This window comes from Stigmatopora nigra, chromosome 11 (genome assembly GCF_051989575.1).
Source record: "Stigmatopora nigra isolate UIUO_SnigA chromosome 11, RoL_Snig_1.1, whole genome shotgun sequence".
Lineage (NCBI taxonomy): Eukaryota > Metazoa > Chordata > Actinopteri > Syngnathiformes > Syngnathidae > Stigmatopora > Stigmatopora nigra.
This window is the reverse complement of record NC_135518.1, coordinates 12,969,255-12,990,514: the sequence shown is the minus strand read 5'-3', so window position 1 is coordinate 12,990,514 and position 21,260 is coordinate 12,969,255. Positions and strand designations below refer to the sequence as shown.

At 38.4% G+C, this 21,260-nt stretch overlaps 2 protein-coding genes across 3 annotated transcripts in view; one reads left to right on the top strand and one right to left on the bottom strand.

Annotated features, from left to right (window-relative positions):
• The window catches only part of uggt2 (UDP-glucose glycoprotein glucosyltransferase 2), a 27,888-nt gene extending 12,006 nt beyond the window's left edge, over positions 1-15,882 (top strand). Inside the window, exons 22-41 of one of the 2 annotated variants that reach the window (XM_077727490.1) lie at positions 475-681; positions 3,769-3,900; positions 5,339-5,469; positions 5,551-5,646; positions 5,732-5,834; positions 6,424-6,503; positions 7,344-7,533; positions 7,607-7,765; positions 8,095-8,180; positions 10,601-10,685; positions 11,516-11,598; positions 13,134-13,247; positions 13,323-13,407; positions 13,810-13,992; positions 14,054-14,214; positions 14,274-14,388; positions 14,465-14,581; positions 14,653-14,797; positions 15,079-15,113; positions 15,179-15,882. In XM_077727490.1, the coding sequence (XP_077583616.1) occupies positions 475-681; positions 3,769-3,900; positions 5,339-5,469; positions 5,551-5,646; positions 5,732-5,834; positions 6,424-6,503; positions 7,344-7,533; positions 7,607-7,765; positions 8,095-8,180; positions 10,601-10,685; positions 11,516-11,598; positions 13,134-13,247; positions 13,323-13,407; positions 13,810-13,992; positions 14,054-14,214; positions 14,274-14,388; positions 14,465-14,581; positions 14,653-14,797; positions 15,079-15,101 (2,295 nt within the window). In that variant the 3' untranslated portion in view covers positions 15,102-15,113; positions 15,179-15,882. Of the gene's footprint in view, positions 1-474; positions 682-3,768; positions 3,901-5,338; positions 5,470-5,550; positions 5,647-5,731; positions 5,835-6,423; positions 6,504-7,343; positions 7,534-7,606; positions 7,766-8,094; positions 8,181-10,600; positions 10,686-11,515; positions 11,599-13,133; positions 13,248-13,322; positions 13,408-13,809; positions 13,993-14,053; positions 14,215-14,273; positions 14,389-14,464; positions 14,582-14,652; positions 14,798-15,078 lie in introns of both variants that reach the window. The other variant, XM_077727489.1, reaches the window with a different exon arrangement.
• Positions 15,368-21,260, bottom strand: LOC144203901 (dnaJ homolog subfamily C member 3-like). The gene is given in 12 exon segments (XM_077727495.1): positions 15,368-16,261; positions 16,621-16,769; positions 16,839-16,971; positions 18,258-18,381; positions 18,484-18,589; positions 18,677-18,796; positions 18,857-19,038; positions 19,113-19,269; positions 19,271-19,416; positions 19,732-19,856; positions 19,951-20,061; positions 21,008-21,260. Coding segments are annotated over 12 exon segments (1,581 nt in total). The 5' UTR covers positions 21,090-21,260; the 3' UTR covers positions 15,368-16,115.

The window sequence follows — 21,260 nt, the reverse complement described above, 5'->3', positions numbered from 1 at the left end:
CAGTTTAAATGGATTAAATGTCTTTTTAATGACTGACTAAGACAAATTCACAGTAAAAGCATAATAAAAGACTCTTATGTGGTTGTAGAACCAAAATTTGGAGGCAAAATATTCATCTTCAGTGGCACTAAAGGAGTTAATTTAAATGTCAGTTTTATGTGCATGAGTGAATGTTTATTTTTTAATTATTTTACATTTTTGGGTGAATATTTTTTACCATGATTTGGCTTAAGTACTTAAAAAAAACAGTCAAGTCATTATAAGCTCAGGTATGTGAAATTGGGTCAACACTCATTTCTAATGTCTCATTTTCTATCCTTTTCTGAAGTGGTTTATCCTCACGAGGGTCGCGGGGGGTGCCGGAGCCTATCTAGCTGACTTTAGTCCAAGCTGAAAATAAAATGTGTGATAAATGTGTGTATATGTGTGTGTGTGTTATATCATTGCTGTTCCTGTTTGTGTGTGTCCAAGCAGAAGGCCAACCGCGGAATACGCGTTGCGGTGTTGGCTAATCCCAGCGGTAGGCCCACAGAAGATAACACGGCCGTATACCGGGCTATTTGGGCTTCACTCGTCACACAGAAGAATAAAGCCGCGGCTGAATTTGTGCAAAAACTTGCAAGGGAGCAAAGTTACCAGCTCCTCCAGCAGGGGACCAAGATGAAGGACTTGCTGCTGCAGGTAAGAGACGCAATGGAGCGGACGGAGCATGCGCTTTCGGGGACATTTGCATTTATTTCACATTTGGCTTGAATGGGAGTCGCTTGGCTGTCTGTGAAGGGGGAACAAAAGAAAAACTCACTCGTTCTAAGGCAATGCAAGCTTAGAACGGCTTTTAATAAGGCATGGTAAAGTCATTACTATCACCTTCAGAAAATGTTCGTTTTGTTTTAGGAAAAGGAGATTTTATTTAGATGACTGGTGTCAACGTGGCGGCCCGGGGGCTGAATCTGGCCCGTTGTATCAATTTGTGTGGTCCGGGAAAGTCAATCATGAGTGCTGACTTTCTGTTTTAGGATCAAATTAAAATGCAGAGTATAGATGTATATTACATTTCCTGATTTTCCCCCTTTTTAAATCAATAATTGTCATTTTTTAATCAATTTTTCTGTGTTTTTAGTTCAAAAATAATTTTCAGAAATCTAAAAAGATATAAAAAAGCCATGGGAACCAACCTGAGTCTGACACTCCTGATTTAAATGATAGTAGGCAGAAAATCTAATTTGTAATATAGATTAGGCAATGTAATGCATTTATTCTTCACTCAAAATAATAGCAAAATTAGTGGATTTTAATTGTTTTTGTATTGCCTCAAATTGGAAAACAGTAGCAAAAAATAGATGTTAAAATGATAGTTATTCTGTAGAAATCTTAAAATTAATGTGCTGTTTGAAATAATTAAAAAAAAATAGGAACACAATGCAATTTAGTGCACTGAATAGTTAGAAATTCATCCATTATGCATTTTTGGTCCAAAAATAAAGCCAAAGTAAAGCAGACTACAAAGTCCAAGATGGGTTTTGTTTTCAACTATATATAAATATTTTGCAACACATTGTTAAATTTGAATTTAAAGCCAATTTTCCCCAAATTTCCTTCTATCAGCCCAGGTCTGCAAAATGTGTTATGAAAGCATTTTCCTTCCGTCATTGTCCCATTGTCCTCATTTCTCCGCCGCACGTCGGGAAGGAAATTGTGGCTGTTTTCAAAGCTAACGCGTTTTCCTCATCAACCAAGCCAGACAATTGGGGAAATAGATTTTCCGCCAGTAGAACACGCAATCAGTCATCGTAGGGTGAAATGTGCGTATTTTCTGACAAGAGCGTGGGGTGACTCTATCAGAAAAATAAATGATAGCATTTTAGGTGTAAGTGACAAGCATAACAGCAAAAGGTAGGATAATAAAGGTCCGTAGCCGTCACCCGCAGAGATTTGTCTGACACTGCTTTCTTGATTTAAGTGCCCTGCCTGACTAAATGGTGATTGATGAAGCCATCTTCTCATTCCCCTTCTGAACATAAGCTCTCAGAATACATTTGGAAGCGTGTGTGACGCTCCCCCAGCCTGCCCATGTCGACTTGGGCAGCCCACTTGCTGTCAGTTCCGCTCCATCTGTCACATTGTGGCGGATATCCTGGTGTCCAGATATGGACGAGGGGTAGAATATATTATTTTATTAAGCTTTTACTGGCCTTTTCCATCATACCGGACAGTCGGTGTCATGATTAAAGCCGTCGTTTTCTCAGGGGTTTTGATCCGTGTTTGGATGTAACAAATCAGGTGACAGCAGTGTTATGGTTTCTCATCAGGAGAATGTCAGTGAATGCTGAAGAGTATGGCTGTCACACCCCAAAAAAATAACATCATGCTTTTACTGTACATTTTGGCTATCATGATCACTATCTTGTAAACGGGGTAATTATGTAAAAATATGATTAATGTCTTATACAAATTTGATAGTTGTCATTTAAAAACATGACATCGTAAAAACCTGAAATTTAAGAAAGTTTGCACTAATTAATATATAAAATATATATATATATTTTTTTTTACAAATTAGAAGTTTACCATAAAATTATCTCTTTCCCAACTGTCAGTACTTTTATCGCATTACTATAAGATAAATTTTACATTTTACAATACATAGTTTGCATGATAGCTATCACATTTTCAGATAATACTCCCATTTTTACATGCCACCTATGCCCTACTTTACATAATAGTCATGTTTTTATAAGGCATTAAATTAGTATTTTTAATTTTTGTCTATTTGATTAAGACATTACCCAAAAATCTAATCCTCAACCCAAAAATATATAAATACATCTGTTGTCCCTAGGATACATGAGTTATCTAATAAAGTCTACATAAAACTTAGAAAAATAACTATCATTCACATTATTTAAATGATAAATGCCAATTTTGTGTAGTGATACTGTTTGTATTACGTCTATATATGACAATTATTTCATTTTTACATAATATATATAATTTTGTTAGATTATAATTATCACTTTACATAGTATTTCACATTTTTAAATACTAAAAATAACATTTTTTAGTTCTGTTTTTACATATGAGGTCAAAAGTGATCATTATTGTGTCATCACATAAAAATGTGATACTATACTTCTTTTTTTGTGGCAACAATGTGCTTCTGTACAGTCACGATAACAAACTTGCCTTCAATTATACCTAGTTTAAACAGCGTGGGGTTAGCGAGTGGGCTGGAAATAGCTATGTAAGGAATGCACGCATGTGTGAGCCGAGACCCAGCCGAGTCAAGGGATACAAGTTTATTATTGGCTGCCAGACAGTCTTGCTGACTGGATTGTGCTGACATTATTGGTATTTACCTGTTCTCCTGAGGAGAAGAACCTTGCAAAAACTAATAACCTGACTCTACACCCCCTTTTCACTCCCACACCTCATTTGTTACACGCAAAAAAAAAATGGCAGCAATTTAATTAAAAGTTGCTTTTTATTAATTAGAAATTGATTCATCTCACTCTCACACACAATTCTGACAGCTTGAAATATCTGACAACCTCACTGACGCCAGGCATTCAGGCTATTGTGAATAATCAAAGAAAAAAAACAAGTCACGTTAGCCCTCTTGTCATTCATTCATCATTTCCCAACTCGGTAAATTGCTCCGATATTGTTTTGGATGGGCTGTAATAGGGAAAAAGTCCTTCAGCTACTATATTGGATTGCACAATACAACCTCAATACAAGTTAACTTGTTTTTTCTCTCTCTGTGTCTAGGGCATGAACACGGATGCCTTTGAGAAGAAGTTTAACACACTAGAAGTGGATTTTATCCACAGTCAGCAGCTCTTCTGCCGGGATGTCTTAAAACTAAGGGCCGGAGAGAGGGCGGTCATCAGCAATGGCAGGGTGAGTTCAAAACATTTATAAATCCACTGAATAAATGATCGCTTACAGACTTCCCAGTTCAAATGCTTCAGAGTAATGTTTTCAGCACCATGGACAGCGCTTCATGGTGCTGAAAGCATTACCATTGACTTCCATGCATTGGGTTAAAATCATTTAAGATTTTATTTTTAAAAAATCATCTAAGATTTTATTTTTAAAAATTATTTAAGATTCTATTTTAGAAAATAATCTAGGATTTTATTAAATACATAAAACTCAAACTCATTTTGATTTTGTAGCTGCTTTTATTGTATATGTTTTCCTCAGGAAAATTCAACTGGTTGAATAACATCCAAAAGCCGAATGTTAGAGTCAGGATGAGACAGGGAAATAAATTGCTGTATAGCCCGTACGCAAAAAATGTAACTCCTACGGTAGGCGAACAAGCGGAATAGCTATTTGATCCGAAACATGAGTAAATACTTGAGGAGACGACGAACGGGGCTTGCTGTCAAGCCCTGCGGTAAAACACTTTCTTGTATTTGATCATCAGGTTTACACACAGCTCACGGGGATTTTGTTTACGCTCTAAATCCTTAAGGTGTTTTTTTGGGGGGGGTTGCACTTGGAATAAAAAATAAAAATATAAAAAATATCTCATTATACTTGTATAATGACAATAAAAGCATTTTATAGCGTCAATAGAGACATGTATTATGTATACATATACATATACATATACATATACATATACATATACATATACATATACATATACATATACATATACATACATACATATACATATACATATACACATACATATACATACATACACATATACATATACATATACATATACATATACATATACATATACATATACATATACATACATATACATACATATACATATACATATACATATACATATACATATACATATACATATACATATACATATACATATGAACATACATATGTTAGCTATGCAGAGTGACATACAGAACCATAAAATACTATATTGTGCTGGAAAGTACTTATTTGGGGGTATTTGGTGATTAAAATGTCAATCAAATACGATATGAAGCTTTATTATTATGAAATTAGATGAAATTAATCTTTTTTGATCCACTACTTGTCTAATCTATTTGGGTTACAGCTATTTTTTGAATAATTAGATTAAATTTTGGTCATTGTCAGTGACAGAAAATGAGTTAAAACTTCCAAATACTTTGTTTTTAATTGAAAAACAACATCTAATGAAGGAATATATGAATATTTTTCAAGGTAATCAATTCCCTGTTTCGGAAAATGTACACAAAACCGAATATTTGAAGAAAAATCATAGCATTTTATCAATATAATTTGTTGAGCTAAGTAGCTAAACCCCTAAAATGCTTTGAAACAATACTATGAGCTGCTACTGCTGATAGTACTTACCTGCAATGTGTGTCAGATCCTCGGGCCACTCCACGAGCATGAAGAATTTACCACCGAGGATTTCCAATTGCTGGAGAAGATTACTCGAAGCGGCTCTGCCGACAAAGTCAAAGCCGGCGTTCAAATGATGGGGATAAAGCCAAAGCAGTATGTGCACTTTATTTTCACCCCTCCATCTTGGATTTAACGTTTATTTTCTTAACCAAAAGTCACTTTTTTGTTTTGCAGAGCAAGTCACCTGATCATGAAAGTCGACGCCCTTTTATCGGCAGCCCCCAAAGGAGAGGCCCGCAGGGAAGTGAATTTTTTCAAGGGCAGCCACAGGTTTGTCTTTGATTAATATTGTAGCATTGTTCTTTTTTTATTTTTTATTTTTCATTCATGCCAACCTTATTCTTTTTCTCCTCAGTGTACTGCAACTCTCCCCTCGTGAAGACGAGGTATATTTTGACGTGATGGCTATTGTTGACCCGCTAACGAGGGCGGCACAGAAAATGGCCCCGCTACTCATTGTAAGTCAAGGGTGTCAAATTCGGGTTGGCTCGCGAGCCGCATTAACGTCAATGCCATTTAATGTGGGCCTGGACCATTTTAGATATAATATTTAGATTTTTTTTTTTTATAAATGGATTAAAAGAAGTGGATTAAAAGACCTGGATATTCAGTTTTTTATAGATCTAAAAGAATGTTTATTTTAGCTTTTTTGAAATTTATTTTTAGATTTTACAGAATGATTTTTGAACTAAAAACACAGATGAATTGATATGAAAAGTCAATACAAATATTTTTCCCATTTTAAAAAGTCGGTGCGTCATTGAAATATAAATGAAATTCATTTTGGAATTTTGCATTATTTATATTTTGGATCAATTTTATTAGTTGTTTTTTGATTAATCAATGTATCAATCCCAATTGATGTAATGTTACATCCCTTTTAAATACACAAAGACTTTAGACAATACACATTTCTAAGTATAAGATGTATGTTGAATTGAATGCTGGGCGACTTAATAGTGGTCGTTTTTCTTCCACCGTTTGTTGTTGCCTTTCCTTTTCTTTCCTAATTGTAATGTCGTCTTTGTCCTGTGTGGCTTCCCGCAGGTCCTCAGTCAAGTGGTCAACTTACGGCTGCGCCTGTTCACCAATTGCAGAGCCAAGTTGTCCGAGATGCCCCTCAAGAGGTACGATTCAAACTCCACTTGTAATTAGGCGTTCCCGTCAGGCCCGTTTGAGTGTCCTCGGACGCTCAGCCCAGGCGCTTTCCTCCTCCTTCACTCCACCAGATTAAACCCATTGCTATCTGCTTAATATTGCCACCTTATTGCTCTGGGCCCACTTTCGCAGCTGGGAGAGAATTGCCACAAAAAAAAGCAGCCCGACAAATCAAGATGGAAAAAAAATAACTTTTACAGCGTGGCCAATGTCGGGCTCACTCAAATACTTTTGACATTCTATGGTATGTGTCAAAGTGGTGGCTTGGGGGCCAAATCTGGCCCGCTGCATTATTTTGTGTGGCCCGGGAAAAGTAAATCATGAGTGCCGACTTTGTGTCAAATTAAAATGAAGAGTATAGATATAGTATAGATATATAATGATATAGAGTATACATATATAATAATCATATAGAATATAGATATAGTATATATATATAATAATATAGGGTATAGATATAGTATAGATAAATAATATAAAGTACAGATATAATATAGATTTATAATAATATCTATTATTGATATATAATAATATTAAATTCCCTGATTTTCCCCCTTTTAAATAAATCTTGTCATTTTTAATCAATTTTTTTCTGTGTTTTTAGTTCAAAAATCATTTTGTAAAATCTAAAAATATATTTAAAAAAAAGCTAAAATATACATTGTTTTAGATCTATAAAAAACTGAATATTCAGGTATTTTAATCCACTTCTTTTAATCCATTTATAAATAAAACAACTGAATATTATATCTAAAATGGTCCGGCCCACCTGAAGTCTGACAGCCATGTTCTATGTTGTTTGTACACAGCTTTTACTCATTTGTGCTGGAGTCGGACGTCGCTTTCCTGGCCAACGACACCGTGTCCGCCGGTCCACTGGCCCGCTTCAGGGACCTCCCGGAATCACCGCTTCTCACCCTCAATATGATTACGCCGGAAGGCTGGATGGTACAGGCGCTCCGCAGCCCACACGACTTGGATAACATCCACCTGAAGGAGGTACGCCTTCAATCCGACTTCTCTACTCCATCATTTCTGACGGCAAACTAATCAAATTGTCACGTCCAAGCAGGTGAGCGGAACCGTGACCGCAGAGTACGAACTGGAGTATCTCTTGCTGGAGGGTCACTGTTTCGACCTGTCCAGCGGCCAGCCGCCACGTGGTTTGCAGTTTACACTCGGTTCCGGTCAGAACCCCGTCATGCATGACACCATCGTCATGGCTAACCTGGTGAGTGACTATTTATGTATACAGTTTTTTTTTTATAAATGGATTAAAAGAACTGGACTAAAAGCCCTGAATATTCAGTTTTTTATAGATCTAAATCAATGTTTATTTTAGCTTTTTATATATATATTTTTTTAGATTTTACAAAGTGATTTTTGAGCTAAAAACAGTAAAAAAATGATTAAAAATGACAATGATTTATTTAAAAGGGGTAAAATCAAGAAATGTAATATACATCTATACTCTTCATTTGAATTTGATCCTAAAACAGAAAGTCTGCACTCATGGTTTACTTTTTGATGTACTTTTTATGCTGTGTATTACTGCAACAGGGTTATTTCCAATTGAAAGCCAATCCCGGCGCTTGGACCCTAAGGCTGCGAGAAGGACGATCTGAGGATATCTACCAGATTATTTCGTGAGTCTACAAAGTTTGCATATTATTTTTCATCACATAGTTGAAAAAAATTGGCCAAACAATTGTGATGGTTTGCGGCCTTTTAGCATATTGTTTTTGATTTCTTGTTTTAGGTCTAACAGTTTATTTTTGGGGTCTCCTATCCAAAATTGTTGACATTTTTTTCTCTATTGGATAACAAGATATAACTATTTTAATATTACACACACTAGTTAAGTCATGCACTTCCATTGAGAGAAATACTCAACATTAAATCCATCTTAACCAGGCATTGAATGACAATGTTTCAGCCCCTATTAGTTAATTTATAAGATTAAAGACCTATTAGAGATTATTTTTCTATGACACACATCGAAATGAGTTTAAAATATGATCACAACTAAAGAAAAACATTTTTTTTGTCCAAGTTGTTGTCCAGTGAATTTAGTGTTTTTCTTTAGAAGCCATTTGGAATCAAGGCCGCTTTCACCTACCACCTATTAGCTACCGGTATCTGTGGAAACCGGTCGTTATGGTAACCCTGCGCACTGCTGACACTATCTCGCCAGCAGGTTTTGATGAGTGCGGGGAGTTGTGCTCTGCGCAGAGGGGGGAGGCCGTTAGGAATCTTCTTCTTCTTCTATTAAGGAGAATACATGGTTTGGGGGTATAATGTCACACCATACAAGACAGTAGAATACACTACAGTTACTAAAAAGTGCTTTGGCGCCATTTTATTGCTCTGAAAACTTTCCCAAAGAAACTTGGAGCCTCTTTTGTCCAGGCCATGTACAGTAATAGCCCCCAACCCTACTCAGCCGTGTCCATGTACGCAATCCACTCGCTCTTCCATTTTACGTGACCCTATAGGATCGCGGGTCTCGTCCTCCCTGACACCAGAAGATTTAGGACGCCAAGTAGCTCGGGTTCTCCCACCGAAAATCGTATAGGACAAGCTAAGATTTATTCTCCAATCCTCTAGGTGAAGCAAAAAAAAGGTGATGTCATTTTTCACCTTGGCAGCGTCATTATTCTGCCGGTTAGCGGGCACTTTGTTACGCTTTGGTGGCTGATCACAACCGAGCGTTCGCCGCCACCGCAATTGCGACAATTCCTCGCGCCGACCGCCATGATTGAGATGGCGGGCTCTCCATTCCTTGACTCAAAGCATCCAGATTGATCTCTTGTCCGTATTTTACAAAGCGCCCTAAAGCCAAAACGAGTCCCGCTGCAAAAAAATTTAAAAAAGCTTAGCGCCGGAGCGGGCCATTAGTCCACTATAGAACCGAGCCATTTGTCAGAATGATAAGCTTAATTCTAGAGTTTTTTCGAACCTATTTGGGTCCTCCATGGCTTAGTCTGCATCATAGACTATAAGTCACCATTAGACTCAGTAAATCGCACCTGCCAAAACAAATGAGTCCCCACTCTTCAGCCCAATCGCCACAAAAGGGCAGCGGTACAAAATCGATAGTGCACGGGATTTTATTTTTATCAAGTCAGACATCTTACACATTGTAGAAAAGAAATATAAATGGCAATGTGTTTCTTACGTAAAACAACTGTACAGACGCTCCTCTACTTACGAACGGGTTAGGTTCCGAGCGCTTGTTCATAAGTTGAAAGTGTTCATAAGTTGAAAGTGTTCATAAATTGAGTGTTCATAAGTTAAAATTGTTCAAATTGAAGTGGATTCAGTGCTATATTTTCTATTATAATTTATGTTTAAGGCCTATAGAAGTATATTGAAGGTTTATATGAGTACATTTGTATGTTTAAGGCTTGTATAAGTAACCAGTATTGGTTTGTACTGAAAAAAAAAACATAGAACTAGGCAGAGGAAGGTAGTTGTTGGGTGAGTTCTCACAGCGCCAGGCGTCGGTATTAGCGACAGAAATAAGCAGTACTTCCCAACATTTTTCCACATAAACGCAATTTCCAGACATGTTCGTATCTACCGTTTGTTCGTAAGTTGAATGTTGGTGAGTAGGGGAGCGTCTGTAATTCAATTGAGTCTTCATTTGAATTCATTATAAATAATAAATCATGTTAAGATAAGGTGTACAAACTAAGAAATGCACCTCGTCTTTGAATTAATTCATTTTAATGACTTTGAAAAAAGTCTGATTGTACACACGAGCCATTTATGTGCACTTTTTATGGCAGGATAATAATAATCTACTTGCCACTGAGTACTCATTAAACGCCTCCATTTTGGAACCAACTGGCTGGCTTATATTACTTTTCTACATGCTGTGTTGATATTATATCGGGTAATTATTAGTCGTGATGATTATTGAGACTAATGAAGTTCATTGCATGCAAAATTCCCGTTTGCGTCAATGTCGTTAGTTAAAATGATTAATTTATTGATTTTTCTTTGCTTGTTATATTTCCGCCTTGGTTATTAGTGGGAATAACGTTATGTTTTCATTTGGTAGGCACGATGGAAGCGATTCCCCGGGAGAGGACGTTGATGTTGTTGTGTTGCTCAACAGCTTCCACGCTAAGATCATTAAAGTTCGGGTGAGTGTGTTGTTGCATCTCTTGCATATTTATGAAGCATTTTGATCAGAGGATTATTAATAATTGATTGTGTAGATTGGACCCTCCAAAGTCAAACACAGTCCAAATGGTGATGTTGGGGGCCTTACAAAAATTGGGTGGGTTTCAAGTCATTCTTTTCAATGACAATAAGGCAAAAAGCATCAGGTAATTTAGAGGGTTTCACATCACATGACAATAGTAACAAAAATAACAACACTCAATTTAAATAGAGTATTTAAAAAGCAAAAAAAAGGGAAAATAGCTCAAATTAATTCATTGTCTTTCTCATTTTTTACTGGGTGGAGTTAGTAAAGTTCTGTAGCTTTTTCTTTATCTTGGCTGTTAATAAATAAATAAAAAACAAGCTCTTTTCATCCAATAGGGTAAATAATGTATATAAACATAGGCCAACAAATGTAATCCAATACAAAAACAAACTAAAGGAGGTTTCTAAAAGAGCAAATATTTGCTTAAGCAGCAAAATGTGACTTTTTTTTTTTTTTACATCTGTGACCTTTGACCTCATTAGACCACCAGAAAATTCTGTTTATTCATTCTTGAGTTATGCTCAATAAAAGCAAGCTGATAAACCAATGGAGGGGAAAAACAGTATTAAACTAGGTTAGGTTATCCCATTTGAATTTGCAATACATGAGCATGTAAACGGTTTTACATTTATCACTGGAAACATGGGAAATTGCACTTAAAAATAATTGACACAACTTGGAAAACTAAAAGTCTTGTATGAAAATCACCAATCTCATAAATGCTTATCTCACTCTTGAGAATGTGATTTGTTTGTTTCCCAGGTCCAGAAAAAGGCAGAGAAAATGAATGAAGATCTTTTAAGTGAAATGAGTGAAAGTAAAGGCCTTTGGGACTCCTTAGCAAGGTTTGTATGCAAATTCTCCCCCTTGTGAGATGATTGGCAGGATCAAGTAGACTTCCTTTGTCAACGTGACATTATGATTTCAGGAGATCTTATTCATCCCCAGGCTCCAGACTCCATTATTATGCTGTAAGAGCTAGTATTGCAAAAAATAGGTGCTTTTGTAGGTATGTGTATTTTTTGGCGTGTGTGGTTTTCACCCCCAATAGCTGCCTCCTTAACTGTGTGATCTTGTCTAACGTTTGCCCTGGAAGACGTTTGGAGCACTTTTGAGAAAAGATAGACAATGTGGATGCAACACATTGAACTTTTTTGGGTCATTGAATGGAGTTTTTATAGTAGTTGGAGTTCTTGTTATGATCTAGGTGGGGTTTGCGTCAATAGTGATGTTTGTATTGATGAAAAAATATATTGTTTTGATTGACGTAAGTTTGAATTAACCAATGGTATATGCCACAGGTGTCAAAGTGGCGGTCCGGGGGCCAAATCTGGCCCGCTGGATTATTTTGTGTGGCCCGGGAAAGTAAATTATGAGCTGACTTTTGGTTTTAGGATCAAACTAAAATGATAGATGTATATTATATTTCCTGATTTTCCCCCTTTTAAATCAATAATTGGATTTTTAAATCCATTTTTTCAGTGTTTTTAGTTCATTTTTAATCCATTTCTTCAAAAAAATCTTAATATAATATCTAAAATGTTTTGGCCCACATGAAATCGAGTTGAAGTTGTCTGACACCCTTGGCCTATGCTAACAATAACCACCTAATTTGTCTTCTAACTCAATTCACTCATTGACTGCCATTTGCAAATAATCAGTATGTATTGCACTTTTTGCACACTATCTAGACAAAGGTTAGTTCAGGTGAAAGCCTTTTTTCATTAGGATTCCCGCTGGATACATTTTGAGCAGAACGGGTTGATGCAGGTACCGTGCTGTTGGTGTGGACCCAAAATACGTGGGCTGCATAGCAAATGTCCGAACGGCTGGGGAAGGACACCCTTTCGCTCTGTCTTGAAGTTGCTTTCTAACCTCAAGGCCCTATGTAGTACTTGCTTTGATACAGCTACATACTGTGACTGTAGATGCACTCAATGGTGGCCATAACAGACCTCCGCTCAAACGCTAGATCTACAGGACCTATTTTCTGTCGAATAATGCTTCTAGATACGTATTCTTAAAGAACAAGCATTGGTTGATGGGAGTAGTACATCTATAATCACTTCATACTACTTTAGTCCTTTTTATTCTGTTTACTATGTTTCATATGTACTGTTAACGGATGCACTTTTTTATTTGTATCGTATCTTGTGCTGACCCGGCCCATCTAAATGACATTTTTAAAGTCAATGTGGCCCCCGGGACCAAAAGTTTGCCCACCACTGGGTTAAAATCAGTATGGGTTAGTTAGCAATTTGACGATTAATCATGGCAGTTCCATTGGGAGTTCCATGGAGATTTGTATTGTCTTTTAAACCTGCTTTATGAAAGACATCCATCTAGGGGAAAATAAAGCAAATTGTTGTGTGCTCTAAAGCATCGCAGGTGGAGGCCCAAAGAAGGATGACGGCCAAAAGAAGAAGACGGAGAAGGAGGATGTTCTAAACATATTTTCAGTCGCCTCGGGTCATCTTTACGAGCGTTTTCTGCGGTAAGAGTGCTTCTTCATTTCTCATCGGTTCCACTCCAGTCCTTTAAAAGTGATCTTTTCTGTCTTGGATTTCAGGATCATGATGCTGTCCGTCCTTCGCCACACCAAAACGCCCGTCAAGTTCTGGTTCCTCAAGAATTACCTGTCCCCTTCGTTCAAGGTATTGCCGCTACGTTTTATGCCGCTTCTATCACTTGAAATAAATAGTACAAGTGGGCTTAGAGCACTTTTGGATGATGCATGCTCTGTAAAATTCCTTTTGATGTCATCGTTGCTTTGATTTGACTTCTACCTTCAGCCAGAAAATAACATAGCAGCGCCAAATTCACTTTGATTTCATCATCTAGAAGCACGCACATATTTACTCAGATTGACGACTCCTGACCGCAAATATTTTACAAACTGTAAAACAAAAATTCGAAGATAGTCTGCTATTATTTTGCTCCTTTTTCTGGATCGTCAACTATATTTTTTGTCTGTTTTTTCAGAATCAGCTTTTCTGTCAATTCCAGCTTTCCACCATGACAATTCAATTCAATTCAATGACATTTCCGCCCCATAGGAAACCATCTCCCACATGGCCGAATCCTACAGCTTCCAGTACGAGCTGGTCCAGTACAAATGGCCACGCTGGCTCCACCAACAGACAGAGAAGCAACGCATCATCTGGGGCTACAAGATCCTTTTCCTGGACGTCCTCTTCCCACTGGCCGTGGACAAGATCATCTTTGTGGACGCCGACCAGGTCAGCTTCAAAACCGAGCGCCAAGATGGATTTGGAGCTCGGTTTCTTCTTCTCCTCTCAGATAGTGCGAGCTGACCTAAAGGAATTGCGGGATCTCGACCTGGAGGGCGCCCCCTATGGCTACACTCCTTTTTGCGACAGCCGCACGGAGATGGACGGCTATCGCTTTTGGAAAAGCGGTTACTGGGCGTCGCATTTGGGACACAGAAAGTACCACATTAGGTATGTTTTGCTCCCTTCCCTTGCAAAACAGCACCCTTGAGCCATTTTTTCTTTCACAGCGCCCTCTACGTGGTGGATTTGAAGAAGTTCCGCAAGTTGGCGGCCGGGGACAGACTCCGAGGACAGTACCAAGCGCTGAGCCAGGACCCCAACAGCCTGTCAAACTTGGACCAGGTTAAAAGGAACACATTGCATGACCATGGCATTCCACATAACCCTTACACTGGGGTCCACCTATACTGGTTTGTAGGACCTCCCCAACAACATGATCCACCAAGTGGCCATCAAGTCTCTACCTCAGGAATGGCTGTGGTGTGAAACGTGGTGTAGTGACGGTTCCAAAACGTCCGCCAAGACCATAGACTTGGTAAAAATGGGATTTTCGAATGGGTAGGGGTCTTCAGCCTTTATTATTCCTCATTGGCGTTTGTGGCGCAGTGTAATAACCCCAAAACCAAAGAGCCAAAATTGACAGCGGCGGCGAGAATCGTACCCGAGTGGACCGGATACGATGATGAAATAAAGCGGCTCCTAAAGGAAAACCACACTACATTAAGACCGACGCCATCACAAGGCAACCAAGGTAATTATTTCTTTCATTCTACGTTCTATTCCCTAAAATATGTCAACTTTATCAAAGAAAAAAAACATTATGAGCGTTAAATTGGAAGTGTCTGTTTTTCTTCTCAGAAAACATAACTTTCCCGGAAATAAAATGCATTTCTTTTTCCAAAAGAGGGCGTATCATGGCATGTTTCTCCCAGGACGGATATTAACTTGTTTCTTTCATTTATACTGGAATGAAAGCGTTTTTTTTTAATGTAAGGAAATTAAGATTTTTTGCTTTTGTCTTTTCTTTCACAGAACACAAACGTGATGAACTTTAGCAAAGGTGTCAGGTGAGAAAAGGTGCAGTCAGTTAATTCGCTGAGCTGTAGGATCTTCATCACCTTTTCTCTGGCAGTCAATTTGCACCATCCAGTCGTCACGTCTCAAGTGTTAAAATTACCCAGAGGGACTTGGCAAGCAGCAGCAGGTTTGTGCTAGCATACTTTGCACTGAAATCACGTTTCGGCATTTAGGAAAAAGTATTTTTTTGGGGGAGGAATGTTCACAAAAACAAAAATCAAACAAAGAACATTACAAATACACATTGTGTTTTTGCACTGTTTGCATAACAGGCCCAGTTTGTAGAATTGGACTTTATTTTACAAAAATGAAGTATTTTTGACAATGATTTAAACTTTTTTTATAAATATTTCATCTGATGGTTTAAAATAATCCATTAAAGGGATTGTTTTATTTTGTCGTAACTTAAAAAAAAAAATATTTATGACAAACTGTGTTCCTCCAGGATGATAATGTTGTTCTGTCTTGTCATTATGACCCTCAAAAAATATTAATTTCATGACAAAATGTGCCATTTTAACTTTGTCCAAGCCATAGGAAGCAGGTGGGATATAAAAAAAAATGTTAAGACTATTTGACACGAGAACTCCTTTAGCATTAAGTGTTGCCGAGTTACCATGGCAACACATGACCGACCTTCAAAACCTCAACATTTCTGTCATAAAAGACATTTAAGGCTTTTAAAGCAAATGGATGTCATCCATTTTTTTTTTATGTCAACCAAGTACAGATGAGAATAAACAGTTCATGTTTTGTTAACCCGAGCAAATCAAGTGCATTTAATCTACATAAATAAGCTCTTTATTTACAGGTCAAGACACATTCCGATCATTTAAAAAAAAATTGTGTAGTGACGTACAAAACGCTTTTTCCTGAACCAAACGACACTTTCTTTTGGAAGCAATACCTTGAAGTTTGCATAGCGCCGTCTCCGTTTCAAAATGAAGGAGTCCACGTATCAGCTTTTAATTCATATCTCGCCGCGTTCGTCCTCATTGAAAGTTAAACTTGAAGTTAAAGGGTCCCGACCCGAATGGGTTGAAGTGGAAGTGACTGCCTCCACCTCCTCCGCCGTGGTGACCTTGCTGGCTCTCGGGGTCCATGGGGTCTTCGCCGTGGTCAAACTTGTTTCTCATTTCTGGAAGGGAGAAAGGGACATATTTTAGGGGAAAGTGGCATAATGGGCATCAATCCGTCTTCGTCGCCGGACGTTTGGTCGCCGGTCAAATGCACTTAGGTATTAAACAGTGCTTGGATATTAAACAGTACTTGGATATTAAACAGTACTTGGATATTAAACAGCGCTTAGATATTAAACAATACTTGGATATTAAACTCTCTTAGACATTCAATTCTCTCTTAGATATTCAACTCTCTCTCTTAGATATTAAACTCTCTCTCATGAATATAATTTTGAGAGCTGGCTTCAACAGTAAACTGAGCGGTGACCAAAAGACCGGCGACCAAACGTCCGAGCACCATCCGTCTTAGGCTTACCCGGGTCGGTGAGGACTTCCTTGGCCTGTGCGATGTCGATGAACTTGTTCTCTGCCTTTTTCTTCTCATCCGGATCCTGGAAGTTGTCCGGATGCCACTGTTGCGCCAGTTTTCGATAGGCTTTGATGATCTCTTTCTTTTGGGCCGTCCTGCCGTGCGAAGAATGGGATAGAGCCATGTGTAAAAGGAAAAGTGATTCTTTTTTGGCGTTTCTTTACCTTTTTACTCCCAAGATCTTGTAGTAGTCTCTCTTCCGAGACTGCTTGAGGAGACGTTGTGCTTTCTCCAGACCTTCCTTAATCTGGTGGTCATTTTCGCTGTTTTTGGACGCCGTGTCGTAGTCTCTGACAGCTGCAAAAGGCACGAAAAAAAAACAAGTTTTTATTCAGCTAACACTTAATTTTGGCATACATTAAAATTCTTCTACTTTCAAGTTATCAGTCAAATTACTAATGTCACAGTTAGTTAATACATATGTTGAATGTGTATTCAAAGATCCAGAAACAAGTTAATGCAAATATTTTCTTAATGTTTAATTTAGTTCTTTGCTTAATATTGCAGTTTTAAGACATTTATGTATTTCGCTATGCCATTTTTTCTGTATGACTAATACCATTTACATTTGTCTTTACATGTTTGCATTTACCACCAAGGAAGGTCTACCACTTTTAATGTCACTGTTGTTCGAGTTGAGGCTGTGTGTATGTGTTTTTTTTTTTTTCCAGCGGTGTGCACTAAAAGGCGAATGGCGATGCTTGACTTGGGGCTGTGACACTTTAAAAGCTTGCTTGGACCCCGTCAGAGCGCTCCCGCTGGGAGTTTGTTTTGCATTTTAGCTCATGGACGTCAATAGTGGTCTAATCCATTTCAACCCGCAGGGCTGTCAAGAGCCATCATTGGCAAGGAGCTCAAGAAAAGAAAAAAAAAAAACCACTGGAAACGAACCCATTTGTGACAAACACCGGCAGAGCGACCACACGTTCTTTGGTAAAGAGAATGTAATGTAATAAAGTCAAGTTAAGCCATTAAAGACCCCCCTCAAAGAAATACTTTATGCTAACCAGACATGCCAAAATGGATGAGGATTTTTCCCCATGCTTGTTTGAGTTAATAGGACAAAATTCTTCACTGTTAAATGTATAAATAAGAAATAATAATGATTGTTAAATAGATTTTTCAAAAATTGATTTACACATCCCATTCTAAATTTTGGCTGGAGGCACAGCGACCCCTTGTGGTAAATTTCTGTCCTCAGACCTGGCCATGCAAAATAGTAAAGGCAAACTATGTACACAGTAATGCCTTGACATACGAGTGCCCCAACATACGAGAAACGGAGAAAATTTAAGCAAATATTTGCCTTGAGATACGAGACTAATTTTTTCAGAGGATGGGAAATGAATTAATTTGTATTTAGTTCATTTCTATGGGAAAAATTGATTTGATATACAAGTAAATTGACATAAGAGCTCAGTTCCGGAACACATTAAGCTCTTTATTAAGGTATGACTATATAGGAGACATTTCTAAGTGCACTGTTTAAAATGTGAGCTACAATTCAATTGAAAGAGGAAAAAATAATAATCTAAATTCCACCCCATTTTTTTTCTATAGAAAGAATCCAATGGAAATCTTACCCTCCTCATACTGTTCATCTTGGATGTAAGCCTCCGCTCTGTCCTTCAGCGCATTGACATTATTTGGATCCTCTTTGAGGACTTGGCTGCACATAAAGATGGCTTTGCTGATCTGCTGCTGCCCCTGCAACATTCATCAAACTACATTCAACATTTCAATGCCACTAACAGCAATGTCCAAATGGAAGTAAGTGTCAAAAAGTTGCAAAAAAAGAAGGTATCTCACATGAGTTAAAGCATGGCAAATACGCTCCTTAGCCAGCAGGGTGAACGGAAGCACGTGGGGCTCCGTCTTCATTACCGCCTCATATTTACTCACTGCCTCGTCGTACCTGGAATAAGACGCCAACTTTTATTTTGGAAGGAATTCAAGCACTAGCCAAAATCTGTCCTTTTACGAGCCAAACAAAAGTAAGCACCTCTGCTCTTGAATCATATCTTCCGCCGACCGAATCTGTTTGTTGAGCTTCTTGACCTGCTTGTAGTGACCATAGCACTGTTTATGATCCGGGTCCAGTTTTAGGCACTCTCGTACTTCACTACACAAAAAAGTAGAAGTAAGAAGGGAAAGAGACAGCTAGATTTTTTTTTACACTCACCTGAGAGACAACTCATGGTCGCCCAGATTATAGTAAATATTGCTGAGTTGGTAGTACGCGTGCGTATTGTCATTCCTCAACTTGGATGTTGCCTTCAGGTCGTTGATGGCTTTTCCCAGTTCGCCCATTTGAATGAAGCACTCGGCTCGCATCTCGCGGGAGATCACGTCCCAGATGCAAGTCTGAAAAATGGACGTCCGTCAATCCAGAGGCGGGTGAATGCAAGCAAGTAACTTTGTCGGTTAAAGCGCCCTACCTCGATAACGGCGTCCAACTGCACCGCAGCAGTTACGTAGTCTTTGCTTTGGTAGCTCTGCCGTGCCTCGGCTACCAGACGTTGGAGCTCGTCCGATTTGGTCAGCTGATGCTCAGCTTCGGCGGCGTCCTTGTCGCCGGGGTGAGCTTTCAACTGGTAAAAAAAAGCCCAAAGAGACGATCAATGATGGTTTTAGAGCCATGCCGCCATTAGCGTTAAGTTTACTCACGACATTTCGGAAGTCGCTCTCCGCTTCGTCCAATTTGCCTTGCTTCAGGAGGAGGTTTCCTCGCTGGAGACGTGCCTGGTGAAAAAAAATATTTGTTATACCAGGGACAATTTCGAAAAATAACCTAAAATCAAAATGACTGTATTTTCACGACTATAAGGCGCATTGCATTTAAAGGCGCACCGTCAATGAATGACACTTTTTCCATATATAAAGCACACTGGATTATAAGGCGCCCTGTCTATTTTAGAGAAAATTTCAGACTTTCAAGTGCGCCTTATAGTCGTGAAAATACGGTATGTGCTTTTTGCATGAGCTTGCATGATGGCAAACCTTGTTTTATTTTTTATTTTTTTTTCTTTTCCAACAGATTGGGAACGCAAAACTCACAGATGTGAAGTCAGGCTTGAGTTCGATGACTTTGCTCAAATCTGGCAACGCCGACTTGGATTTCCCCATGGCCAGATAGACTGTGGCTCTTCTGTAGTAGGCCAGGTAGTTCTTGGAATCGCCATCTGATCAGAAGACATCCAAAGGTAAGTGACACCATGTTAACCGGGTATTTTTTTTAGTTTGGAAAGATAGCAGGCTTAAATTTATGCTACTTACCCACGGCGGCGTGGAAGTGAGAGAGCGCATCGGCTAACTGTCCCGCCGCTAGTAGCTTCTTGCCCATCTCCATGTGGTGGTCCACACTTCCTTCCCGGCCACAATTGACACCTGCAACAAAAACAAATATAGAAAATGAGATCAGATCATCCTAAACTATTTTCTCCCTTCAAAACTCCAGTTCAGAAGAGTTTTAGACCAAGTCTTGATGAACCATTTCTATTATTCGATCTTGACTAGTTATCATGAATGTGTTTGTGAGACTAATTAGCTGATCCCAAGATATATTAGGTGGATTCCATTCATTGTAGGTCAGGAGTCTTGAAACCAGTTCTCAAAGGCACACAAAGATCTTATCAAATATTTTATACTATTTATAGATGCCCATAAAATGTCCTTTTTTTGTTTAGACATTTTATTTCGATTATCAGATGCCCTGTGGAATTTGGATACAAAAAGCAGTTATAATATATTATTGTGGTTTATTATTATGGCAAGCTATTGTACTCCATCAAAATCTGATTTTACATGTAAAGTATAGCTGATTTTTAAGTTTATATCATAGTAAACTCGACTCATAAACAGAAAGTAACTTAAGAGAAACTCATTGGCTGCCTTTGACAACAATAGACGTCAGATCCGTTTACAGAGTTGGCAGAAACCGCTTGATCGCTGAGATTGGACGTCTATAGACGTCAATTCCAATGTAGCATGATCATGCAATCCCAGAAATGGATTTGATGTCAAATCCTGTCAAAGGAAATTTATAAGCATGACTATATACGATTTCCCTGTTTTGATCTGGTGTCACATTACATGCATCCCCAAAAACAACGATTGATCCAGAACACTAACAAAGACAATACGTTTTAGATCCTAGATTTAACAAACGGTAGAAGAGCGAGCAAGCTAACAAGCTAGCCTGCTAATGTATTGACTTCTGACGTCCAAAACATTGATCGATTTAGCCAATTTCCACTTCTACGATCCAAAATCAGACAGACACCAAATATCATAAAGTGCGATTTCCACTTGACCTCAGTCTGCGATGACTTACCTTCGTATCGCATGTCAATCAAAACAAGTACATATGGCAAGTAAGTCAGTATCTTGCGAGCCACGTGCTCCGTGGAAACCATGTTTAGATCCCACTTGAGTGGCTCCCGTTGCTCGGTGAGAAGCGTAAAATTGTGACCTTTGATTTGAACGTCCAAATGCGTCCCATGTGTTGACAGCTAAATGCAATCGCGAGCTAAGGAAGGAGATTTTCCTTCCCCGTCTCGTCGTCTCCTTCACGGCCAGCCACACAA